This window comes from Nelumbo nucifera, chromosome 7 (genome assembly GCF_055504915.1).
Source record: "Nelumbo nucifera cultivar China Antique chromosome 7, China Antique-T2T, whole genome shotgun sequence".
NCBI lineage: Eukaryota > Viridiplantae > Streptophyta > Magnoliopsida > Proteales > Nelumbonaceae > Nelumbo > Nelumbo nucifera.
Genome location: NC_142655.1, coordinates 54713999 through 54740264, shown reverse-complemented (window position 1 = coordinate 54740264; position 26266 = coordinate 54713999). Strand labels below are relative to the sequence as shown.

The 26266-nt window shown below is 40.3% G+C and overlaps 1 protein-coding gene across 2 annotated transcripts; it reads right to left on the bottom strand.

The window, feature by feature from the left end:
• Nucleotides 1-6764: 6764 nt before the first annotated feature.
• LOC104599652 (RAF-like serine/threonine-protein kinase 20) lies at nt 6765-25693 on the bottom strand. 2 transcript variants are annotated; one of them, XM_010262269.2, is made up of 9 exons: nt 25297-25693; nt 20214-23398; nt 20038-20118; nt 8836-8988; nt 8439-8602; nt 8202-8349; nt 7909-8031; nt 7564-7651; nt 6765-7249 (listed from the first exon to the last, which is right to left on the bottom strand). In XM_010262269.2, exons 2-9 carry the CDS (start codon nt 23241-23243, stop codon nt 7050-7052), a joined length of 3987 nt encoding a protein of 1328 aa, XP_010260571.1. In that variant the 5' UTR covers nt 23244-23398; nt 25297-25693; the 3' UTR covers nt 6765-7049. The 2 variants fall into 2 exon arrangements, with proteins under 2 accessions (XP_010260571.1, XP_010260572.1); XM_010262270.2 differs by having other exon boundaries at nt 25122-25593.
• Nucleotides 25694-26266: the final 573 nt, after the last annotated feature.

Below are 26266 nucleotides of genomic sequence, written 5' to 3'. Positions count from 1 at the left end.
TTTAATTTTTTGTTTAGTTTCAATGCTTGAGACAGAACATCTCTCTAGGAAGGGTTTTACCCTTCAAATGTGACCAACATATCAATGTGTTCAATAACCAATACACATACGCATTACGCATTACGCATTGATATATATCAATACTTTAAACCTTAGGTCTTCATGCACAACCATCTGATTTCCTTTTCATCATTTTATCAAATGTCCGAGTCCCTCTTAGATTCTCATAAATATTTCTTTTTTTTTTCCTATTTTCATATTCATCCATCTAGACATTTGCATCTCTGCTATACTATTTATTTTATCTACTCCAAATACAAGTAATAATGAAACCATTCTTAGAAGAGTATTAGCATTCCATCTAAAAGTGTGAGATGATGGTATCCGGGGGTGGAAGTGGGGTTGTCCAACTGGAAGAATTTACACAAAATTCGGCCCGGATCATTCAAATTGAATTCAGATCTCCTACCCACATGACATTATAACTGTATATTGAGAGTATCTCCCCATGAATGATAATATGCAAATACGAGATGCAAATATGCCAAAATCTGAACTCGTTCAAATTTTGGCAAATGCTCAAACTCAGCCTGCTTAAGCTGCAGCTCTACTTATGTCCACACCAAGTCAAATACTCATGGTCAAACCTCTTCAACAGAGATTGATGTACAGAGTTGTCAGTGAGTATGGTCTGGTTTGGGACAGGCTGTACTAGTCATGAACATGACAGACCGGGCAATCGGGTCTCTCCCGATTTGACTTAATTATACTTGAAATCTATAATTACCTATGATAATAATGATTTAAAACTATTTTTGATAATATAAAAATAATAAAAATGATTACGTAGATAAAACAAGCATTTGAACCAAAACCCATCTTATATACAATCTACCAAAATTTATCCTCTAGACATAAAATTTAACAAAATTACTAAAAATTATTAACTATATAATTCATTTGGGTCTGAATTGGTTTGGAAGTTGGAACAACAAGAACTAGTCCTGACCCAATTATTAATCAGGATTCAAGACAAACCTCAGAACCAGAACCAACATAATTGGTTCATCAGTCAGTTTGGTTCTATCAGGGAGAACCCAGCCCATTGACAGCCCTATGAATGATGTATGACCATGCCTAACCCGGGCTGTGGTATAACTATGTGGAGTCACGAAATACTTGGGGTCCATTTGGTTTACAGTCGGAATCAGAATCGAAATCCTTTGAAATCAGAATCAGAATGGTCTATTCAATAGCTTCAGACAGGAATGGGATCATGGGAATTATAATCAGCAGGAATGAGATTTTATTCCAAAGGGAGGAGCAGGGAATGGCCATTCCCTCAAATGGGGGTATGCCATTCCAGCAAGAATGGAAATGGGATTCTAATTCCACCCAACTAAACAGTTGCAATCGGAATAATCCATTCCGATTCCAGACCCCTATTCCTGCAAACCAAACGGGGCCTTAGAAGGCCAGACCTCTTCGCTAATCACTAGGCTTGATTTAAGAACTTATCCAGTTTGCTAACGTGCCCATTACGATGAACTACAAACTGATTCGTCCTACCTTCTATGAACGATGAACTACAAACTGTAACGTGCCCATTACATATTTGTTCGGTAACAAGGATTACGTTCACAACTGTATTTTCCAAGTCTACAAATCCTTCATTCTCATCGGTTGCGTCTATTAGATTAAGATAAAGATGAATTATTACATTAAAGGCTGATGATGCACAATCCGGCCGGTCTTAACTGTCAACGACCTTGCTTCTGAACTGAGTAGCGGGGAACCTAAAACGGAGGAGATGAGGAAGCTCCGGGGAGAACCCGGTGTAAAGGCTCCGAAGCTTAAGTTAGAATCCTTCAAAGGCAAGATAAAACCAGATAGCGCAAAGTTTTCATACCTCCCCTTTGGGGGGGTGGAGAGCCTTTTATAACCACCTTGCGCACTCACTCCTAGACTTCTGTCAGGTCGGGAATGATTACTTCCGTGCTTCTGCCAGTTCGGACGTCATTGCCTCTGCTGGGGCAGAACCGTCACTGCTCCTTTTGTCGGAGCCGTCTCTGTAACTAGAGATGGCGGTAGCAGGTGATGGGGACAGGTGGCCGTTGAAGTGCGGTCGTCAAGCGTCAAATCCCAAGTCAGTCAGGTGCGCCGCCCCTGGATACGGACTCCTTCGGTGTCAGGTACGGTGTGGTTCGTCCAGTTCAATGCTCTGGAGGCGAAGTGTCTGGAGCGGTGCGTGAGGCAAAGTCTTGAATTCGGATAGGGGGGTGTCCCGAACTGTCATAGGACGGGCTAGTTCGGGTCTCTGCTTTGTGTGACTCGGGGCCAAAGGGACGGTTCGGGCTCCTCGTAGGGAGTTCGAGCTCTAAGTAGGGAGTTCGGGCCCCTTGTAGGGAGTTCGGGCTCCTCGTAGGGAGTTCGAGCTCCAAGTAGGGAGTTCGGGCTCCTCGTAGGGAGTTCGAGCTCTAAGTAGGGAGTTCGGGCCCCTTGTAGGGAGCTTGGTCTCCTCGAGGGGAGTTCGAACTGCTGGTCTCTTCCCTTTGGCGTTTGTACCCTCGGAACGCTGTTTTAAGTGCCGAGCTACTTGTTTTTTGCCACGTGGCGTGATTTGCGAGGTCGGGCCAAATCTTCCTTCATCAATTGCCCCCCACTCCTCGTGCTAAGGGTCTTGCCCTGGCGCGAGGAGTTTGCAAGGTGTCAGGTAGATTTGCCCTACACTTTGAATCTTGGCTCTGCCGGCGCGAGGTGCGTTTGTCAGGGTTCCTTGGGCTTCTTCGAGCGTCCTTTTAGGCGGGAAGCGCGCCGGCCTGCCTAAACGCTGATAGATGTGGCGGCGCGCGCTTTATTTCGAAATTTCAAAAAGGCGCACCACTTGGGGGGCGCGATAGTGGGCGTCTTTTCAAATTTTGAAAAAGACGTGCCGCTGCCGTTTTTACTAAGGAGACGTGCGCTGGCGTTCCGTCAGTTTCGAAAAGATGTGCGTCGGCGCTCTGTCAGTTTCAAAAAGACGTGCGCCAATCACGTCTCGGTCTCGGGGGACGTGCGGTTAGTGCGGCTGTAGGCCGTCGGATTGGTTTTGATCTAAGCCGTTGCCTTTTGGTCACTGTGAGTATAAATAGCGGGGGGGGCCCAGTTGTTGTCACTTCTGTATTTCTCTCGAGCTCGTGTCTGAGTTTTAGCTCGCATCTAATTCGCGTCCAGGTTTTTTCAGTTCGCGCTCAAGGTCTTCCGATCGTCCGAGCTCCTGTGGTCTGCAGCCTTTGTCCGGGTGAGTACTTTCCTGGATCTCATCTCACTCCCGATGTCTAGCTCGGATGGCTCAGATAGTCCTTTCAGCGGGTCTAATGCAGGTTCTACGAACCGGGTTGCATCCCCCGATAGCCCTAGCGAGCCAGAGGTAGAGATCGAGGAAGAGTTCGAGCTCGTAGGCCGTGGCGCTTCGGGTAGTTTGGCGTCCACCTCTCGTCGGGGTCGGATGTTAGACAAGTTCAGTCCTTCGACCATGACGCCCGAGGGGCTCTAATCCCTCATTACTTACTATAACTTGCCCGGGGAATACGCTTATTTCATACCTTCGGGTAGCTTTCCTTGGGAACACGGTCCTGATGAGATCGTGATATTCCGGGAGTAGCTCGTCGCGGGGCTGCGATTGCCTTTCCATCCCCTCTTTGTCGAAGTCTTGAACCACTTCGGCGTGACGGTCGGCCATTTTCACCCGAATTCCATTCAAAACTTGGTGGGGACAATCTCCTTATTTTGCGAAGAGAGCTTTCCGTTGGACTTGGAGATTTTTTCTTCAATCTTGATGCTTAAGAAGCAAGCGGGTCCTCTCCCCAAGCGTAGGCGGGCTTATTACCTATCTCCTCGCCCGGGCTTTAAGCTTTTACATGAGCTCCCCAACAAGGTCCCAGCATGGAAGCGGGACTATTTCGGGGTGCGAAGTGTGCTGGGGTGGCCGTTTCAGACCGGGTGGGGGATGGCCGCTCCTAACTCTGGGGTCACGCTTGACAAAGAGACGGCGAAGGGCCTCCGGCAATGGGTGCGGCTTGGGCTGAAGTGTCAACAGTATCTAACGGAGGCCAAGCTCATTGCGACCGGTCTGAGTTCGGGTAGGTTCTTTACTTAGAGATTCTTATCTTGCTGTCTTTCTTGCTTTTTACTAATGGCGAACATCTTTTCGCAGGTGCGATGGATTCTCGAGGGACCCGGGGTGGGCACTTGTTTCAAGGTATGAAGAGAAGAAAGCGGGTTGCCAAGCGAACTCGCGCCGAGATGCCCCGGGATGCGGAGCCCGAGGTGCCGGACTATCAGCCAAAAGATCTGCCCAGGGAGCCCGAGATGGTCCCTCCAATGCAGGAGCCGGCAGGGGGCCCTTATGCTGAGACTACCTACACAGGGGCTCTTACATACTCCGGTGCTCCTGCTTACTCCGGGTCTGCTCATACGCGAGCTGGGCCCTCTGGCTTGGGGGCCCCGGGGGATTTCAGGAGTGTGCTGTCGCCGACCCATGCTCTTCAAAAGAGTAAGGAGGCTATTTTTCCCGAGGAGGTCGCGGCGTGGACGGATCTCCCTCTGCATCAAGTGGCCTGCTGTGTCGTTACCCATGCCATGGTGGTAAGTGTTCTCCTTTCTTTAGAGCTCTTCGGTTTTTGTTTTGTTGGTTCTTTTGATCACTCGGTCCCTTTTGGTAGGTGAATTCTTCTATTCACGCCTTGGCGGCTCAGGTGGAGAGGAGGTCAAGGCAGGCGCGAGCTGCCAAAGAGGCTCGTCGCGCTGCCGAGGAGGCTGCTCGTGCTGCCGAAGAGACTGCTCGTGCTGCCGAAGAGACTGCTCGTTTTTCGCGGATCAGTTCGGGTCTCTGCTTTGTCTGACTCAGGGCCAAAGGGAGGGTTCGGTCTCCTCGTAGGGAGTTCGAGCTCTAAGTAGGGAGTTCGGGCCCCTTGTAGGGAGTTCGGGCTCCTCGTAGGGAGTTCAATCTCCAAGTAGGGAGTTCGGGCCCCTTGTAGGGAGTTCGGGCTCCTCGTAGGGAGTTCGAGCTCTAAGTAGGGAGTTCGGGCCCCTTGTAGGGAGCTTGGTCTCCTCGAGGGGAGTTCGGACCGCTGGTCTCTTCCCTTTGGCGTTTGTACCCTCGGCATGCTGTTTTAAGTGTCGAGCTACTTGTTTTTTGCCATGTTACGTGATTTGCGAGGTCGAGCCAAATCTTCCTTCATCAAAGGCCATTACCCAATGTTGATCCCATCAATGTGGGATCTTCAGAGGGTAGACTAGATATGGTCCTAAGCCCTAACCTTTTGGCATATTTTTAGAATAAAGTGAATTTTTTAACCTGTGCTCTTATGTTTATCAGCTGAGATTTTACCATTATACCAAATGATAGATTCCTAATAAAACAAAGATAGAGATATATAGATAGATAGATAGATAGATATAAAAGTTATAAAGGTAAATGAATGGTTAAGCAGACAAACAGACCAAGACAAAACCAATTTCTTCACGTTAACAAGCTCAACATCATTCTTCAAATGGATTGAGATAAGTAGATAACTTCATCAAATTGTTTCCTTGGCATATCCATGTATAAACGATGAAAAAAATAAGATATACATGGATATGCTAAGGAAGCAATTTGATGAAGTTATCTGCTATTATCTCAATCCATCTGAATGATGTTGAGCTTGTTAGCTGACAAAATTGGTTTTGTCTTTGACTGCTTAACCATTCGTTTGCCTTTACAACTTTTATATCTATCTATCTATATGTATATCCAAAATATGTCGTAATATCTCTTAAAATTATCCTTGCGACACAGTTGATGCCTAATCACAATTTCAAAAACGTAAAATACAAATAGAACATAAATTCAGATTAGTAAAGCTATTTTACATCAAAATCTATAGATAGAGGCCCTGCCTTACTTAGGTCATAATTTGGATGCCTTGGGAGTCATTACCAAGTTGACCAACTCAACCATATCAATGTCAAGGCACGACCATCGATGATCTGAGGAGTTACTTTCTCGCAAATTCGGTTCTCTCATTCTCGCAAGAACTCTAATGGTGTCGCCCATGACTCTTAGCCACTTGGGCCAAATCTTCTGGATCCTCCATGGGTACTAATGACTCGGGGCACCCTGTCTGCGCCCCACTTCTTTTAGCCGATAATTAAACAATGTATCCCCCCTTGATTTTATGAATAAATTCTTTCTCCTTTCTATCCAAAATAAAAAATAACAAAAAAAAACTGGTTGATGGGCCAATTGGTACTTTTGCTGCTTCGTTGCAATTTGCAAAGAGACCCAAGGTCTATTCCGATTGTATAGCCCACCACAAGTCTTAATTTGGAGGTTGTCCCATTCTATGGAGCACAACATTGGGGCCTATGGAACACCACAAGTCTTTCCTTTACTTCCCTATCTTTTCCTCCAAACCAAACATAGCTTCAAAGTGTTTCTATTAAGAATCCTCCATACCCTTGGTTCAATAAACAATAATTCATGAGAAAGAAAGGAGACTGAAAAGAATGTTGCCAAATAAGGAATTCGGTGAGAGTAATAAATGATTTAAACACCCATAATTTAATTTAATTATGGATGAATGGAATGGAAAAACAGGATTCATGTCGCTAACCCATATAGTTGGGACAATGCTTAGATGGTGATGGTGATGGTGATGATGATGATGTATTTCTATTGACAAGATTCCAGAGAACTCAGAAAATTGACCTGAAAAAGAATTGTATGAAAAACTAGGAAATGACAAACAAAGTATGTATTTCTATTAAGAAACGATTTCACATGCAATAACAATTCCTTGAGGTTTTTGCACAAGCACAACAAGACATAATAATTTTGAACATCACAGCGTTTGTCCTCGCGAACTGAACAAGGTAATTATGTCAATACTTCCTATGGGAGGCAATTCCCCCTACTAATATTAATATAATACACAATCACCGTTCCCCATGTAATTGAATAAATAACTCTTATCACTGTATCGCATGGTTGAAAAAACATAAATAATGGCGCAATAACCAAACTGTTACTTGGGTGCCTGAGTCTGTGAATAACCTTGTGGTTTAGTTTGACTGGCCGCAGACATCACACGCAGACGACTGGCTATTTCTGTGAAAGAAGGCCGCGCCAGAGGATCGGGAGCCCAACATTGCTCCATTAGCCTTCTCCATTCAAGGTCACAGTAGTTTGGCACAGGGGGCCTCAACGTGTTATTCACAATACCTCCTGTATAAAAAGGAAAAAAGGTCCACACATCATTCAATGCATAACTAAACTGATCATTAGAACACAAGAATGGGTTACAAAAAACAGCAGAAGGAACACTGAAAACATGTCAGTGATGGGATATATCCAGCTTCCAGCATTTGATGATCCCAATGATCACAGAAAGGTATCCCAGCATGTTATCTGGGATCAACTTCGTGACTCAACATTTTGCCACGGATCACCTTTCAAAACAGCATTCCATTTCCATATGTATTGGTCTCAGTGGCAACACAAAAAATTAACAGAAGATGGTGAAATGATCAGAAAAGCACCTATAATTGCACCATAATGCATATTTGCATAAGGTTCCTCGCCAGTGAGAATCTCCCACAAGACAATACCAAAGGAGAAAACATCAACCTGGCAATCAACAAAAACCAGATATACATAAGTTGCACGTTAAAAATTTTCTTTTCCAATTCATTTATCAATTTTCATCTTTTTCTTTTTCTTTTTGAGGGTGATACAAAAATTTCAGAAGGTTCAGGTTTGAGGAAACAAATATTTTCAAATTGTTGAGACCACGATGACAAATTATAACATTTGGAAGCATCAACCATCTTGTTAGAATTTGCTCTGTTCAGGCATGTTAGGGTTTAAAGAAGGTAGTAGCTTACTTTCTCAGAGACCTTGCTACTGCTGCCATTCAATAGTTCAGGAGCCATCCACGGTAGGGTTCCCCTTACACCACCAGAAACCAGTGTATTTCTCTTAATTTTAGACAATCCAAAATCACCTACCTGTATAAAGAGTAATATTTTGTACTCAGACAATACTCTGTTTCATTGTGAAACATTTCTGTGAAATTAAAAACAAAGACATAAAGTCTGAACTATATGCTAGCAGCATTAATGAAGTTTTTGCAAGGAGAAAAAAAAAATCATGCTTTTATGAATAACACAACAGTTACCTTACAAATAGGTCGTGCAGGATCTTTTAGATTTACAAGCAAATTATCACATTTCAGATCAAAATGTACAATGTTCTTAGAATGTAAGTACTCCATTCCAAAAGCTGCATCCATCGCAATTGTGAGCCTCTTGCGACGATCTAGATACCTGGTAAATACAAGAATAAAATGTTTCGGTATGACAGAGAAAGAGAGAGAGAGAGAGATGACTTAAAGAGCAGTTTGGAAGAGGATTACCTGTCCTTACGAAGTAAAACATGCCTAAGAGAACCATTCACCATGTATTCAGTAACAGTGGCTAGTGTTCCACCTGGTCCATCTTGCACTACACCATAAAAAGCCACCACATTTGGATGGTGAAGCTTTGAAAGAATTTCAGCTTCCCTCCAAAACTCCACAGTCTGGAAATGATATGATTACTGATTATCCAAATATAGAGTTGGAAAATGAAACAAATGTCTCTGGCCCCAAATGATAAGAAAAAAAAATCCACGGGAAGATAAATTCCAATAAGCTATTAATAAAATAATCAGTTTAACATTACTAGAAGTAATGTGGCACAGCTATTGTTTATCTATCAAATAAATAGATTACCATTCAACAGTACATGATTTTACATTAGCTGGGAACTCACCAATCTCTCTTGCTCAGATGATCGACCTGTGAAGCAGCTCTTCTTTATTCTTTTGATGGCAACATCTGTCCCCCTCCATTTTCCATGATACACAGTCCCAAAAGTACCTGATCCCAGTTCTCTCAGCTCTTCAAGATCTTCATTTTTAATGATCTATTTATGGGCATCCAAACACAATAGTCAGATAACCATATAATGACCCAGGCACATCTATCAATGTTGTCAGCACAGTGGTTTTTGAGAAATCTAAAATACAGATATTCATTCATGTACTACTAATTCCATAAACTAAATAGAAAGGATTTACAATTTATCACTAAAAGACAAAAAGAACAGATGTTTTAAGGAGAAAATTCACATTTTACAAATAATTCTCATAGCAATGGTCATGCTGGTCAGTGCAATCACCCAAATGGACACATATATTAAATAGCCCAATATGGAATGCTGATTCTCCTCTCAAAATGTCTTTCTTGGATATGTTCATTTTGATGGTTGATAAAGGAACTAAGGCAGAAGTTAAGCCATAATGTGGCGGTGGATAGGTTTTTGGGATTTCATTTCTTGTTAATATGTATATTGTTAAGAGAATGGTTCATTGTTTGAGGCTCTTGGACTGGTTGGTTCCAAGTTTGGAGGGCAAATACACCTACAAAATTGATATAAAAGCTCCTTTTTTCAAACAGATTACTCTTCTCATTTGATTAAGTGGTTTTTGGGAGTCTTATTGGAGGTCCACATATTCTCACCAAGGTGAATTTTTGCAATAGGGGTTGCCTCCTTGAGTTACTGCTTCTTTTAATAAGTGGCATTATGAAATATATTCATTATCAAAAACAAACCTGCTGTCCATAGTGGATAGCTACACAACAGCATAAAGCTGACATAAGCACTGATCAGCAAAGTAAATTCATTTATTAAATTAATTAATTACTGGTTTAGCACAAATATTCCAGCAAAGAGGTAACCCAAGCTACAACAGATTACAATAAATCCCAGAAAAAGAGTGGGTCTATCAGCTCCCTGCTTGGCTAAAATATCCGCCAACCTATTTACTTCCCCTGTCACCCAACCAAAACTAGAATTGAATCTCCTTGCAAGTAGGTCAATTTCTCTGAAGACAAATCTGAACTTCCAAGGTGCTGAACTGTTTTGCTTTGCCCGAGATATAAACAATAGTAAATCTCCCTCAATCTCCAGTTCCCTTTTCACCCAACCAACACTCTCTATCTTTATTCATAAAAAGTTATAATTCAGTCCCATGTCCTAGACAACACCAAAGCAAACTTTGTCTTACAACTCCTGCTTGTGCCAGTCCATCTGCAACTTCATTAGCAGTCATCAAAATACAACTGAACAAGCAGTTCAGAGGTCTTCCCAATGACAAAGCTTCTCTAACTGAGAACCTATATTTCCATGGAACACTCTGTTATTACCTAAATTGTTGTAGTTAATCTTGTTTTGTAAACAGAGGTACAAGTAACCCTAGTCTTTACATAAACAGAGGAATTACTTTCTTCTGCAATTTACATTGAAATTAATATAAATTCTTGTGGGAGTGGTAGATGAATCACTCTTTCACATTCATGCATCTTTCTTTATCCTTTATTTTTTTTCTTCTCTTATTACTGCTGTATTAGAGCATTCTCTCTTTATCTACATCAGATATCATAACTGAATATCAGAGAAAGGCTTTCAGAGTGTCAGACACTGAAACTTCTGCTGATCACACCACTCATGGAGAGTTTTTCATGGAAAAGGAACCTAAATTTTAACAGAGCGTGAAATTAGAGAGTTTCTCATGTCATGGAAGATTGTTTAGTGTTTGGTATTTTCTACATTTTTTCCACAAAAAACCAAGAAAATTGATTTTGGTATGGAGAGATTTTATGCAGATTTTAGAGTTTTGTGTTGAAAACTCTCATTCTACATTAGCACCTTTCTCTATTGGACTGTTTTTTGATAATTTTATGTTGAACTGGTGTGCAAAAATAGGGGTACAACTTGAACGTGGCCTGCCCAACCCGAGGTCAAGACCAACTTTACTAGCGCAAGCCCAACCTGAGGTTAACCCAACACAACTTGGGCCTGGCTTGGGTTTGGTTGGGCCTAGGTAGGTTGGTTGGGTTTGAAAGGTTTTCACAAGGAATCTTGCACATATACCTTTTATTGGACTTTTTTTTTCTTTGAGAAAAGGTGAAAAATAAAATTATATTAAACGAAAAAGCACCCATATACGAACTAGAGGCTGCACACTAGGAATGTACAAAAGAACTGCCAAGCAGAAATATAAAACAATCCCATGATTGTTTACAACTGTCCAATATAGCAGTAGAATAGATCAAAATTATGTATAGATGCCATTGATAAGATAAATGCATGCATGCATATAAAAGACCATTACCCAATCTCGGTGCAAGCTATCTATGGTCTTGAGAGGCATAGACTGGGTTATGGTCCTAACCTTTGGCTTTTTTTGGCACAAAGTGGTGACCGTCAGGCTCAGACTCAAACCTGCGTTCCCACACTTGCCAGCCAGACATTTTACCATTGCACCAAGTAATGGCCCCTAAATGCATGTATACATATATACATGCATATATATAATTAGAAAAAATATGATTATACATACTGATAAAAAAGATGTTTTTTATATAAATAGTAAGCATAATGTCTGTATTTGTAAATGCTTGAGTATGGTTGTGAGTTTAGGTTAATCAATATGCATATTGTAAATAAATAGATATACTCTAAGGCACATATGATAGTATAAATATATAATATACATAAATATGTACATTTCACAAAAACACAATGTATACAGCAACATAGGTGTGTCATTATGCAAATGTCAGGCAGGTTTGGGCCAACTGAGGCCTCAACCCAAGCCCATGTTCAGGTTGGGTCAAGCTGGGATGCCCCAGTTGCAGCCCTATGAAGAAAGTTGTGTTGTGTCCAAAATGTTTGTCTGGGAGCAGCTAGTTATACTGTTGGCCCCCTATGTCTCTTTAGAAGTCTTAAAAGGGGAGAATATTGTTGTTTCAGTGTTTAGAAATCGAGGGAGTTATAGGATCAGTCTCAACTAGAACTGTAATGACAACCCTAGTATTCATATCACTACAGTAAAACTCAGACAGGAACAATTTTATGGAACGGGCTTGGTCTGTCAAGTTGTCAATTGGTGGTAAAGGGCAGTTAGCCTTACAAGACAAGAAAAGCACCTACACCCAAGGATCCCTCCCACGCTAAGTAGGTAGGAACAAGAAAATCTCATGGTGATATCCTGGTTGGTTTGTTCAATACATTATTAGATACCCAGAAACTATACGTTTCCTTCCACTACCTAGGAGATTTGGACTAAAGCTACCCAAGACTTATCTCCACAGTGGAGAATTCAGCAATACCAGCTGAAGTAGGTAGTGCATACTCTAAAGTTGGGGGAGAAGTCTGTATCATCTTACTTCTCTTCAATCTCTCTGCAAAGAGATCAAACATATAGAAAGTGTCAAGTGGCATTGCACAGAGGACTTAGAGCTGTACAAGACACTAGTAGAGAAGATGGATTTTGAGTTGTTGGACTCAATCTTGAGTTTGAATTTACAAAGCAACATATACTGAGTTAATAGTGTTCCATATCCATCTCAGGCACATTCATTGATTTTGGGAAAAGAGATTTGGAGTCTTGGAGATTCGCAATGCAGCACTCCCATGAGTCTGATCGTATTGCCATAGCTAACGAAATCCCAAGGCAAGTAGCAGGAAGGGCTCTTCAAATAATCACTTGGATGAACTAAAATGTGATTATTGTCATAAGACACATCACACACTGGAAAAAATGTTGGAAGCTAAACTGCCACCTATAGTTTGAAAGGTTCAAGAGCAATTATAAATCTAAATGCTGTTACTACATCTGTGTAGAGAAGATGGGCCGAATGGCCCATAGGCTGTTTATCCTTCTTTATTTTTTATGTTCTTTGCTGTAATGGGCCTTATTCTGGGCCTATTCTTTCTATGTTACGTTCTTTTAATTTCTTGCCCAACTAAGAGCCTCTTTGTAAATTATCAAAGTTTAACTTAATAAAATTGTGTTAGAGGTGTAAGAGTAGAGATTAAGGTTCGAAACTCTCTTACTCTGAACCCTTATTGCCGCCATCTTCTTCTTCATCTTCTCTTCCTTAGAAGAATGATTTCTGTTGTTTTATTTTGATTTCTGCATCTGTTCTAAACAGTCCTTTATTCTCAAAAGACTGTTTTTCTTCTATCTGGTATCCAGCTAACTACCAATTCTACCAGATCACATTCCTCTAAGATGATTACAATTCCAAAGGCTGAGATAGAAGGTTCAGTCATCTCCTTGCATGGTTGCAAGGTAATTTTGGTTTGTCTTCCTCCTCCATTGCCCTTGCCACATTAAGTAATCAGTCCCTTTCTTGTCATGTTTCAACATCTTATTAGGTTGTTGGTTCCGGGGCACTAGACTGTATGACTTGCATGTCCTCTTTTTTCATTTTCATAATTTCATTCAGTATGTTTGGTCATGATAAGGTCACTATAGCTGATCAATCTCTTGCTCCTTTTTCCACAAAGGATGAAGTCAAGCCTAGTGATCATATCTCTCTTGCTTCCACACTCCATGTAGGGATGATCATTTCAGACCATATCCACATTTCACAGCCTGGCCTGGATATATATATAGTTTTCTGTAACTCTGAAAATAAACTTAGATTTAAATTAAGTTTTTTTTTTCAAGTTTAAAAACTTATGTGGGAAAACCCAGATGCCCAACCAGGCCAGACATACATTATCAAGCCCCGAATGAAGGTTGGGCCAGGCCCAGGCAGCTCAGAATGCTCTTACTACCATTGTAAAAACCTGGCCCACTATCATCACCAACTCCATGTACCTCACTTGACTACAAATCTTCTGTTTATTAGTAGTCCAACAAAGCAATTGAATTGTTGTGAAATATTTTTTTTTCTTTGACTGTTGTCTTTTCCAAAATCTGGGAACAAGAAAGACTATATTGGAAGACAACATGAGGTTATGACAGTCTAATTTTTTAATGGAGTTCCTACTCAATCTTTAGCATATCAGTATAGTAATATTGATGAGTCTTTATTTTACATGATTAATCCCAGATGAAGTTGTGAGGCATTCACTTGACTCATCTTGGTTTTAGTTTATTAAAGTCATTCTTTCCTGAATTGCTTGAGCTTACTTCTTTGCTAGGTCTACAATGTAAAATTTGTCAACTGGCTAAGCATTGTAGAACTTCATATTTGCAAAGTAATAAGTCTAGTTCTTATCCTATCCATTTTGTTCACGTTGATATTTGAGGACATTATTGTTTTTCTACCATAGATGCTTATCACTACTTTATTTTGTTCATTGGTGATTATTCTCATTTCATGTGCATGTAACAAATACATTAATGGAATGAAGTACCTCAAATTATTAAAAATTTCTTAGCTGTAGGGTTTGAGATGAAAGAAAAGCAAATATTTGTTAAATCAACAGCAAGACACTGAGAAATTGGGACTGAATATACTTGAAATCCTACTTGTCTGAATACTTGGTGGTGTGCATGGTGATGAGCTTCCTGGTAAAGGTATTTTCCAAAGTGTTTTTCTGGGAAGATGTTTGGGTCAGTGAGAGTTCCCTTAGAGATAGGTTCCCTTCCATTTAATCTATCTCAGAAAACAAAAGAAAAGTGATCTCCTCAGTGTTTTTTTTTTTTTGATAAATATCTCCTCAGTGTTTATTCATAATTCTTGGAATTTGGGTTTGAGGAGAGGGTTAAGGGGCTCAAAATGGGAATGGTTGATGAACTTGTTGCTCTACTAGGGACAGTTTATCTAGACCAATCTTGTTTGGATAGCAGAATGTGGAAACCTTCCCCTTTTTTACTTATTCCTCCTTTAAGGTCCTCTTCAGTCATCTAACCTTGCAGGAAACTTTCCAACAAAGGAGGTTTGGTGTAGCCCTATGCCTTCAAAAATTAGGGCTTTTTAGTGGGAGGTGGTACTCCAAAAAATCAACACCTTGGATTTGCTGCAGAGAAAAAAGCCACATCTATGCCTTTCACCCCATGTTTGTAGTCTCTGCTTGAGATCTGGTGAGACAATCACACATCTATTGATTTCCTGTCCTTTTGTGTCCTTTACTTGGTCTTGGTTCTCTTCTCTCTTTGGTTGCAGGTGGACCCCTCCCATGAATGTGGTAGGCCTCTTTGACCCAAATTTTTTCAGGCAACCGAAGAAGAGGGGAAGAATTATGTGGATAGCTACAAGAGCAGCAGTGCTTTGGTCAGTTTGGGAAGAAAGAAATAACAGGATTCTTAAAAGGATGGCTAGATCTAAGCAGGAAATTGTAGGAGTGACTAAAAAATATCCACTGGCTGAAAACAATTGATGAATTTAAAGACTTCTCAGCTGAAGATATTTACAGGAACTGGGGTGTTGTGGCAAGTACAAACTCTCTTAAACCTGTGATACAGGAACTTCGGTCCCCACCAATACAAAATAGGGTAAAGCTGAACTTCAATGGTAGTTCTATTGGCAACCCAGGACACTCGAGTATAGGGGACGTCTTCAGAGATGGAAAAGGCAGAATTTTAGGTAAAAATGTATACTATTAAAATAGCTCATATTTTTTGAATTCTAACATTATATACCTACAAAAAAAAAATTGCCTTTGTTACAAAGTAATGTTTGAAACAAAAATGGCATTCATCTTGTATATTAGTTGTTCATTTATGTCAAATAAGCTAAGAGATAGAAAGGAAATGTTACATGGAAGTGTCCTCAAGAATCCATGAGGACTCCATTGTGTGTTTGAGATGGACATGTTTATCTATTTAGGAGAGTCCATGCAACAGTAAATTGAAGACACTCTTGAAAAAGTTAAGTGTTGTATTTGAAAAGTTCTATTTAGTTGTATTTAACTAATCAAGCTGCAATTATCATCACTCAACCAACACAAGGTTCAAAAATGCAAGGCACAAGAAAGGTGCAAGGACAATGGAAGCTAATAATAGATTGAAGGGGACTATTTTTAATAATAGGTTGTAAACAAGAATACAACAGTCCAGAATTTACATAAACAGGGGTGCTACTATCTTTTGTTATTTATACCGAGACTATTATAAATTCTTCTAGGAGTGGTTGAGTGAACCACTCTTCCACATTCAAGTATCATTCTCACCTTTTCTTTTCTTCTATTTCTTTTTCTTTTTCTCATTATTGCTGTATTTTCTCTTCACACTTCAACAGATATCACAATTAATGGCTAAAGGGAGAGGGTAGCTCAAAGTACTCTCACTCAATAATAGATGGTTAGTCCATTAGCCCTATACTCTTCCACTACAAGTTCTCAAGTGTATGGCATTGGCTCTCATCCATTTGACATCTTATTAACCAAATTTAAACCTTCTTGCTAGTTGGAATAGTGGCATTTTTTACTTTTGATAGAAAGAAAGAAATAAACAAGAGGGAAAGAAAACTTTAGAACACAATAGTGTGACATAATATAAAGTTTTTTTTGAGAAAAAATAACTGATTTCGTTAAAAAGAGAAAGAGGTACACAAGGAGGTGTACAGATACATAACAGGGGACAGACCCCTGAGAGTTATGCAGGAGGAAATTTGTCACAATACAAGGACTCCAGATTAGCACCTAGTTTTGCTAAACCATCTGCAGTAGCATTTAACTCCCTTGGAATCCAGTACAGAGAAGCATTTATAAGAGCCAATAGATCTCTTGCCTCTGATAAGAAGTGACTAAGTCTCCACGGTCCAGCTTCCTGTTGTCCTAACCATTTTATGGTGTTTGCTGAGTCACCTTGGATGGAGAAGTTCTGAATACCCAGTTTCCTGACTAGGCAAATCCCTGTTAGAGCTGCTAATACTTCAGCCTTTGTGGAGTCAGCTAATCCAATCGGTCCACTGTAAACCCAGCAAACGAGTCCATTTTCATCTCTTAGCATTCCCCCTATACCGGCAACTCCAAGGTTACCCAGGGCACTTCCATCAAATTTAGAGTCCAAGTTCTTGCCCTTCTTGTTGAGGGGACTCTAGGTGTGTGAGGAGTGTATGGGGAGGAGTGCAGAAAGTGGACCGCATTCCTGTTGAGATCGTTGATATTGACTCCTTTGAACTCTTTTGAGCTGGAAGCCCACTGATTACAGTGATAAACAATGTGATTGAGCAGCTCACCCTTAGATTTTGCCTTATTTTCAAACAGACGATTGTTCCTTTCCTCCCAGATTCCCCAAAGTACTGCTTGAAGCACTATCAGCCAGTAAGCCTTCCCTCTCTTGCTCAGGCCTCTTCCATGCCATTGAGAAATCCAATCCCGAAGGTGATTGGGAGCCACCCAACTATACCCAGCTAGCTGAAGGAAGTAGTTCCAGATGTTTCTGGTTACCTGGCAGTGTATAAAGAGGTGATCAGTATTCATCAAAAAAAAAGAGGTGATCAGCTGTCTCACCCTCACAAAGACAGAGGATACAAACATGGGGGGAGATATAAAGCCTTCCAAGGTTCTTCTTCTGAAGTAACTCGCAAGTGTTAACTCGATTCAGACACACCTCCCATACGAAGAAACTCACTCTTGAGGGGACAAACTTGCACCAGATTTTCTTGAAGGGGAAGCCACAGTCTCGGTCTACCTGAGCTTCGAAAAAAGTCTTAGACGAGAACTCACCTCCTGGGTGTGGTTTCCAGATTCGGGAATCTTGGGAGTTTGGGGAAATGTAAACTTCTTTGAGGGAGAGGAGGAGGTCAGCTAACTCGCTTATCTCCAGTTCCCTTAAGGGTCTTCTGAGGTTCAAGTTAATGTTACTTTTTCATTGGAGGAATAGGAGAGGCACTGAGAAATGGTTGCATCTTTGTTTAGGGTAAGGCTGTAAATCCTAGGATAGGAGTCTACCAAGGTGGAATCACTCCACCACAGATCAGTCCAGAATTTTATTCTATTTCCGTTACCCACCCTAAATCTTGTAAAAGAAAAGAAGAGGTTATGAATGGAGGTGATACCTTTCCAAGGGGCTGAGGAGACTAGCCGGTTTGAGCGGAGATTGCAGTCCCAACACTTTATTATCTCCTTCCAGTCCATATCAAAATCTTAGACATATACTCTTAAATTCTTTTACAGAGCAAGGCCAGTCCATGAGTTAATGAGCAAAAAGGTATGTTACCCAGACACTTCAAAACTGAGGTCAAGTCTGTGTTGATGACTTCAATTTTAACTCAGATACAGCATTGGACATTCCCCACCTTACTGATAGCAGACTGGTAGGGGCTCCTACAACTTTAAGATCTGATAGTGGAGTTTTTAGGGTGAAGGAAAGTAATTTAAGAAATTAAAAATGGTGGACAGAGATAGAAGTAAATAAATAGCTTGACATATGCTAAAGAATGAGCAAGAGATAAGGAAGAAAGAGAACTTTTGCTATTAGAAGAGACAGCAAAGAGATGGATCACTTAGAAGTAAGAACTGAGAGAACCCGTTGGACATAGAGGTTCAGCTCAGGCTGGATTGATGGCAGTTCTACAAGGCTGAGACTGGCTAAATCACTTAGATATAGAAATTTGATGGTGGAAGAAGAATCATACAGTTGTGAGCTGGAAAAAAAGAACGGTATGGGCTCTTTTGAAATACAGATATATGATGAGGGAAGTTGAGAGGTTAGCTGCAGAGCTGGGTACAAATTATCCTTGGATCCCAACATCTGTCAACAGGTTGGCAGATGGGAAGTAGCCATTTGAACAGCTCATCCAAATAGGGCCCGTAAGGACTGATACATTAACAAAAGCAGGGCCTGTAAGGGAACACATGGAATGGAGATCACCACACCGGGAATCAACTGGTACTATTTTGAGAAGTGAATACTCATTTTTAGCCAAAGCCGGCTTTATATCTCATCATTTTTTTTAAGTATAAGTCATTTCATTTCTATAACACCATACCACTGAGTCTGGGTCTCTAAGCCAACCCACCACCACCTTGGAGTCCCCTTCTATCACCGAATTCTCCAAGCCTATCTCACTTTCAAATTGCAATCTGTACATCTCATCATTGTTGTTTATAGCCTATTCCTTTTATACAGGCAGGCAGGTAGGTGGAGACCGAGAGAGAGAGAGAGAGAGAGAAAGAAGCAGAATTCACTAAACCAACCTTTGCTTATCTATTAAATTCTTCTAATTTTCAATTACATGGACTACTTGTATATTCAAAACAAGTAGTCATTTAATATATATTATATATTTAATATATATAACAATTATATTATATAGAATTATATATAATCTGTTAGTTCTGAGTCACTTTGGGACAGCAAAAACTGGTCTTGACCCAATAATAATCAAGACACGAAACCTGGAAATGGAACCAACCCATTGGGACAGAACATGGAACCAGAACTGATATAAATTATCGAAAAAAATAACTGATATAATAATCAATTTGGTTGGTTTGGTTCAGTCAGGTAGATCCAACCCATTTACAGCCCTAGTGAATTGTACAGCAAAGGGAGAATTATAATTAAAACTGAAATTTCACTTTGATGGCTAGCCCTATCCAGGACTAACCATCCCATAACTGCTATTCACTTTCATTCGATGAATATAACACTTTACAGCTACTGATAAAAAAACAACCCATGTATACATTGAATTGGATGTCATTTTGCCTACAAAGTTGTATTAAGCAACAAAGATAATCTTTTAATAACTTCTCTATAATCTTATAATGTTAAATTTAACAAAGTGAAGGGTATTTTAAGAGTCCATGAGTTATTGTTTTTTCATCATGCTGAATCGGACTCCAGGATATGCATTGTATTCTGATTTGACGTACATGCCTATGCAATACTGGTTTCACCAGTAACAAGAACTACAAAATATAAATGGTATTATGTTGGGGAGTTGAAGATCTGCACTCCCAACTTTACCCATATCTAATTTAGAGAAGGATCAGCCGTAAAACTAATGTCGCACACTGTATTCGAGTTAAATACCTGCTCTAAAGATGCAAAACAATTGCCGGTACTGATATAATAGGACCAGGGTGCTATTGTTCATAATAAGCCATTCGCAATAAAGATGTAATAAAAACTAAATCTTTTGATGAACATTATAATTATATTAAGTCCATGTCCTATCACACTTCCCAGGTGAAGCAGAAATGTTTATGCATGTTTACCTGCAACGTACTTATATCAAAATCACCCAGAGGAGAGTCAAGAAGAGGTAAACCAATATTTCCAATTTCAAATTTAACATCCTGCAAACATCCAAAGAAATTCAGAAAGCCTGGGCACAAGCAAACAATTTTGATTAAAAACTACTTCTAAATCAAACTACATCAAGGAAAAGTACCTCATATTCTGAATCAGGTGTCATTACATTCTCCACAGCTTTAGAGTATGACAGACCATCAAACTGTATACCTTCACTATCCTTGACCTGAGGATGATTGTAATTAGGATGTGAAGTAATGGTATCAGTTCCACCAGCACCAGATGATTCTAGCTGAACTTCCTCCTCAAAATTGATTTGAGAATCATGTCCCAAGGCAACCCCATCCCTCTTCAAGGGTGGGAAATTGTAAGCCCCAGTTGCTGCTTCTTCAACTTTTGTAAGTGGAGATGAATATCCAAGATGGTCTTGGTCCATAAGAGAAACATTTTTCCTGACAAACTCATCTTGTGCCAATTTCTGAAAGAAGGACCAATGCTGCGGTTCATGATTCTCCATATTCAAGCTCAAACCAGTTCCATCTTTGTTCAGTGGACTAATGCCAGATATATCCTCAGATTCTCTTGCCTTCAAAAATATATCAGAAAGGAAATCACGAGGAAACCGATCATTGATATCAATAAGAATGTCTCCCTGTTCCTTTGTGGCAACACTGACAGAGGGTTCTTCTCTAGAAACAGCTCTAGCTGAGTTCTCTGTCCAACCAAAAGGATCCATATGTGCTTTAGTGCTATCAACATTTGTATTCTTGGCAGTCACATCACCCCATTGAACCTCCGGTAGATTAGAAGCAGAATCTTCCTGATGCTTAGAGGAAGTTTCTTGGCTTGCAGATGGATGTTCAGATCCAGCTTCTGCTTCATCGACAGTGTGTTCTTTATGGTTACCTTTGACCTTGAGCCCACGGTGGGATGCATCCTCATTGACAGTATCTTTATCATCTACAGGGCTGAGAACTCCCTTGTTCAATTCTGATTTTTGAAATGTTGACTCCTTGCCCTCCTCAGAAAACTTAGGATTCATTTGATTGATCACATCAGCCAGTTCTTTATACTTCGCAAATTCCATCAGCCCATCTCCAATGGTTGTAGGATTCACATATAGTGGTTGTGCTGATGATACAGACTGCTCAGTCTGGGTAACCAAATTCCCTTCGTGCAATTTTTCAGCAGATTCTGTGATTGGGTTTTGCTGTGCCATATCAGAACGTGAATGAGATAAAAGAAATTGAGAACCATAAGAATCATCAGATTTTGATAACCGGTTCTGTGACTCTCCCAGCTCCCTTGGGATCCTCTCAGACTGAAAACCCCTATGAGGAAGCACAGGTAGTTCTGGGTAGCTAAAATCACTTGGATCAGCTTCAGAGTCAGTATATCCAACTGTCGACACTCCTCCAGATGCATGGTAAGGGTCATCATCATTAGACTTATGAGTCTGACCAATGCTAACAGTATCTGCTGGCACTGAACCTTGTACAGGTTCCTGGAGCTTTTTGTCACTTTTTGAAGACAACATAGGTCCTCCTCCTCTTTCTGGTGCAGTAGTAGCAACAGGTACTTCCTCAGTGGGAATAGAATGAAGAACAGAACCATCATGTGGCTGTGAAGAAGTAAAATATGCATTTTCTAAAGATCGAATCTGTTCAGATTCACTATTTTTCTGGATTGAACCATCAAGCTTCTGCTTAGTGTCCTTTATCAGCACTTCAGAATCATGTCCTTGTAAGACATTATATGGCTTCCCAACAGTCAAGCCCCCTTGCTGAATCAGATTCCCAGGGTGGGGTATTGGAATTGAACTTTCCCCAAATGGCACATAATTTGTAGGATGTGCATGGAAGCCATGATGTGATGGACCAGACGAGGGAATGGCATTCCTCCGATCCATATTGTGGAAGCTCTGAGGTGGGGGTATAGCAGAGAACAAGTATTGTTCAGATTCTTCATGATGCATTATCTGACCCTGATAAGACTGCACATGGGTTTCATAAGCACTGGGCAGATTGGTTGGCATTAGCTGAGAAGATTTGGTGGAAGGAGGGACCAGAATACCTGTCAAAGGTGTAGTTCTTTCCATAGCCGGTTCTGCTGCAACTCTGGTACATACCTTTTCAAGGTCAAGACTCAGCAGCTCATCCAAATTATTTGCTAAACTGCTTGCCAAATCATGCCCACTTGAGTTCCTTCTTGGTCCCAATTCCATTCCATTGACAGCAACTACATATTGAACTTCTGAGTCCCCATCAATGCTGCCCAGAGTAAAGTGGGGATCATCCAAATCAATGGCGGAAAACAGAAACATCCTAAGTTTCTGTGATCCTTCCCCATCTCCCAGCACATTGCATTCCTCCATCATGTTCTGCAGATCCTCATCACAAGAGACAGAAACCAGAGCATCAAGATCCTCTCCAGGAAGTTGATATTTGATTGTATGAGCTTGACCATAAATCGTTAGTGCTTTTTGCATAAGCTCCTGCCAAGAAATGTCCTTGCTTATCCGTATAATGCGTGTTTCACCCCCAACATACCTGAGTTTCCCATCACTAGGCCGGGGTAGGATTTTACCCCCAAAGCTACACAGAAACTTAAGTTTTGCTGGTCCACCATCAGAAGCTCCAGAAGAGGCATAACCATGGACAAGTCCTCGATTACTACCATTTTTTGATGAGGTACGTGGAACTGAATGCACAGATTCATAATAACCTTTGTTTTCATGCATAGAAGATCCCTTTCTCTCAAACTCCTTAGCACCACCCTTGTCTGCTGGGGCAATCATTGAAATATCTGAACCACTCTCAGAACCTGTATGAGAAATGCCCAGAATTCCTTTCAGATCCATATAGCGTGTTGCACTGGGTAGATCACCAGAGGCAGATGGAACAGAAGGCTTTCTGGGATTCACCCGTTCACGCATAAATTCAAGAGCAAATTCCTCACCTGTCTGGATGGAGTAATTAAGTACAGGCTTGGTTCCACTCATTACAAACTCTGGAGGTCTAACATTAGTATTAATCAAGCTTGATGGGTCCTGCATGGGCCTCTGACCTGAAGGACCAAGTTCTTCATTCTTAGTTTCCATGGAAATAGATCGAAGCTGCTCATAGCTTTTGGATTGCTCCATCTTCCCTTTCTCCAGTTTTCTTTCCATTTAAATTTACTCTATAGGGGACAAACCCCCAGTCTGATACCACCATGAGGATCAAATGGAAATCATTCTAACAGAAAGTTCTGACATGTAACTACTAAGAGTGAGTTCCACTATCGGTGATCCATATCAGCAGATGAGTTCCTCAAACAGGGATTCTGAAGCAGGAAACAAGATTTCAGTAATTTTCTTATGAAGTGAATGATCACTATAGCATGCAGGATTAATGGCAAATTTCTACCATATGTCAGAACCTTTAAAATGTATTTTATATTTTGTGTATGTATGCATTCATAAAATCTAACAAGAATTGACAATTAAGTTCAACAAAACAGAATTCCAGAAATAAATGGTTGTTCAGTTCAAACTAACAAAATAAAAGCACGGATAAGTCCAAGTTACCAGTTGACTTGACCTAACATCATCTGCACATAAAAGAAAATGGATGAAAAGGGAAACGGAGCTTCTTTTCTTCCTTTTTATCTTGTTTTCCCTCATTGATTATTTTTTCCCTGTTTAATAATGAATGGGGCTTCCTCTTAGATCCGATAACTTGGACTGAGTATTAGAAAGAGAAAGGAGTGAGGAATAATTATCTTTTCCTTATAAAAGATCATAACAAATAATAGATCTTTTTGAGAATGTAAACCCTCCAGTTATTTCTTTATTATCAAGTAATGTAGCAACCCTCATTTTTCCCCTAGGGAAACCCTTCTCTATTCAACATCTAACATTGCAATGCATATTCTACCATAAATTCCATTCACTAGATAAAGCGTTTTTTCTGGCTATTTGAGCAAGCATATAAACAGGGCCAGCCAATTTGATTAACACAATATAATCTTTCGGAAGGCCACTATTAATGTTCTATTTCATCCATGGCAGTTCAATCAGGTGGGGTATAATTTTTTATTCCTCAAACCCATTAATTTGTTTATTGTGGTTTTCGTATCACAATGCTATTTTACAAAACATTAATAAACACATCTATAAATGGCTTTCACAAGGGAGAAAAAGCTTGTTAGTTTTTATTAATCATTTTACTAAATACTAAAAATGGGTAAGATTAAAACCAGAAAATCTATTCACATCTACTTGAACTTTGACAGTCTTGTCCAATAATTTGTCAGATATTGGTGTATCCAATAGCCAGGATGTGCACAAGACAACATATGTGAGGCAATAAATCAGACGCCAGATCCAGGATCAGATCCAACCTTCATCAGTCTAACAATTTATAGTTGACCACCGAGTCACTGATCCATAACCCATCAAAAGAAAAAAAAAAAAAAAAAAAAAAAAAAAAAGAAAAAGAAGGGAAGAAAAGAACTGTACTTGGAAGGCTGGTGCATATCACAACTTCCCAAATACTAAAAGCTCAAAACTAGAAATTCCTGTATTAAGCTCTGACCTAGTGGTATTATACGTTATAGAGGAAAAAGATCCTATGAAACAATATGTGCACAATAAATTGGGGAAAAACAGAGTAAAAAAAATAAGGTTATTGAAAAAGGGAAAAACAGAGTAGAGTTTATAACTACTGAAAATAATAGGCTCAAGGAGCACTCTACCAATTAACGCCCAGCTAGAAACTATTCGTAAATGCAAAAATTATTAAAAAAACAAAACCATATTCTATTGAAACACCCGTGTAGCAAAGATCCTCAGGGGTGATCATCTCAATTTCGTTATATAGAAATCTACATGTTCCGCAAACACTACTTCAGCTTGTACCTACGTTTTCCCTATCGATCTGGTCATTCAAAGAACTCGAACGCCTCAATCAGGGTTTCTAGAACACGAAGAAAAAACAAGAACATCACTTCAACATGCAACCAAATACACCCAAGAAAGAAATAATCAACTAACTACATCACCTACCCCAGGCCCCAAATCAAAAACCAGGCAGAACTGACGATGAGAACAGTTGAACAAACAATCACAACTAAAATCCACAAAAACGGCGCCTTTCAATAGATCCAACTCGAGTTAAGTCCAAATCACCAAAGAACCAGCAAGATCGAGATCAAAGCAATCGTTTTATCTTATCCTGTACCTGAAACAGCTGAATCCCGTGAACTATATCCTCAAGCAGCTACAGTTGCTAGTTTTTGCTGGTTTTTTCTTCCCAGTAATCAAGCAGGCTGAAGTAAAACCGCCACTGCTACAAGTCTACAACCGAAGAGAATTTTCTGTCTCAAAATTCAACTAGATCATCCCTTCTCCCTCCTCTGTTACCCTTTCCTGATTCTAAATTCCACAACTTTCGAAGTTCTCAGACAGAAACTACGGCTGAAGGCCTGAAGCCTCTCTCTCCCCCGAGTCCTCTCCCTCTCTCTCTCTCCTTGTCTCTTTGTTGTTTTGGGATTTTTTCGAGATTTTCCACTAATCTCCGCCCCCTTTTTTACCTTAATACATCCGATATTTCGAGTCTTGTCAGTCAAACCACTGCCGAGTCTCAAGTTCTCCACCAAAGGTTTAAAAATAAACAAGGATGTAATTCCATGTTTCTCCAATCTATTATCCAACTTTTACGAAATTACCACTACTATTTATCTGACCAAAACACCCTTACAACACTACCTTGAAGTCGTATCATCAATCTACTCCATCCCCAGCTCACCGTCCGATTGTGAGAAATCTATGGCATCACAGAAACAAGCAGTTGTTAGTCAAATTTTCTAGTTCCATGATGGAAGGTGACGATCCACTGGCACAATCAACTTATCGCTTATATTCCAATCGAAAGGTAGCTTAAAGCTCAAGATCTATTAAGCGTGATGAGCATCAAATGCAGCGGGACTTATACTGCATCCGTCAATGTCAGGCAGTCAGTGGTTCGGGTCTACCCGACAGAACCGAACCTACCGAACCAATTATGTCGGTTCCGAATCTAATATAATACAGAAAAGCCTTTTGACTTTCTTCTTTGTTTTTATGTGTAAAAAAGTGAATTTGATAAATTGGATATTAGATAATTTTGGTTAAAAACACTTGTTTCATCAATATAATCAATTTTGGTTCAT

Bases quoted from the DNA above. Each gene is read 5' to 3' on its own strand.
- LOC104599652 (XM_010262269.2), bottom strand. From the start codon at position 23,243: ATGGAAAGAAAACTGGAGAAAGGGAAGATGGAGCAATCCAAAAGCTAT. The intron at 8,032-8,201 runs GTAACTGTTGTG...CTCTTTATACAG, and splicing joins CTGCACGACCTATTTGTAAG to GTAGGTGATTTTGGATTGTC. The intron at 7,250-7,563 runs GTGCTTTTCTGA...CTTTTTATACAG, and splicing joins GCATTATGGTGCAATTATAG to GAGGTATTGTGAATAACACG.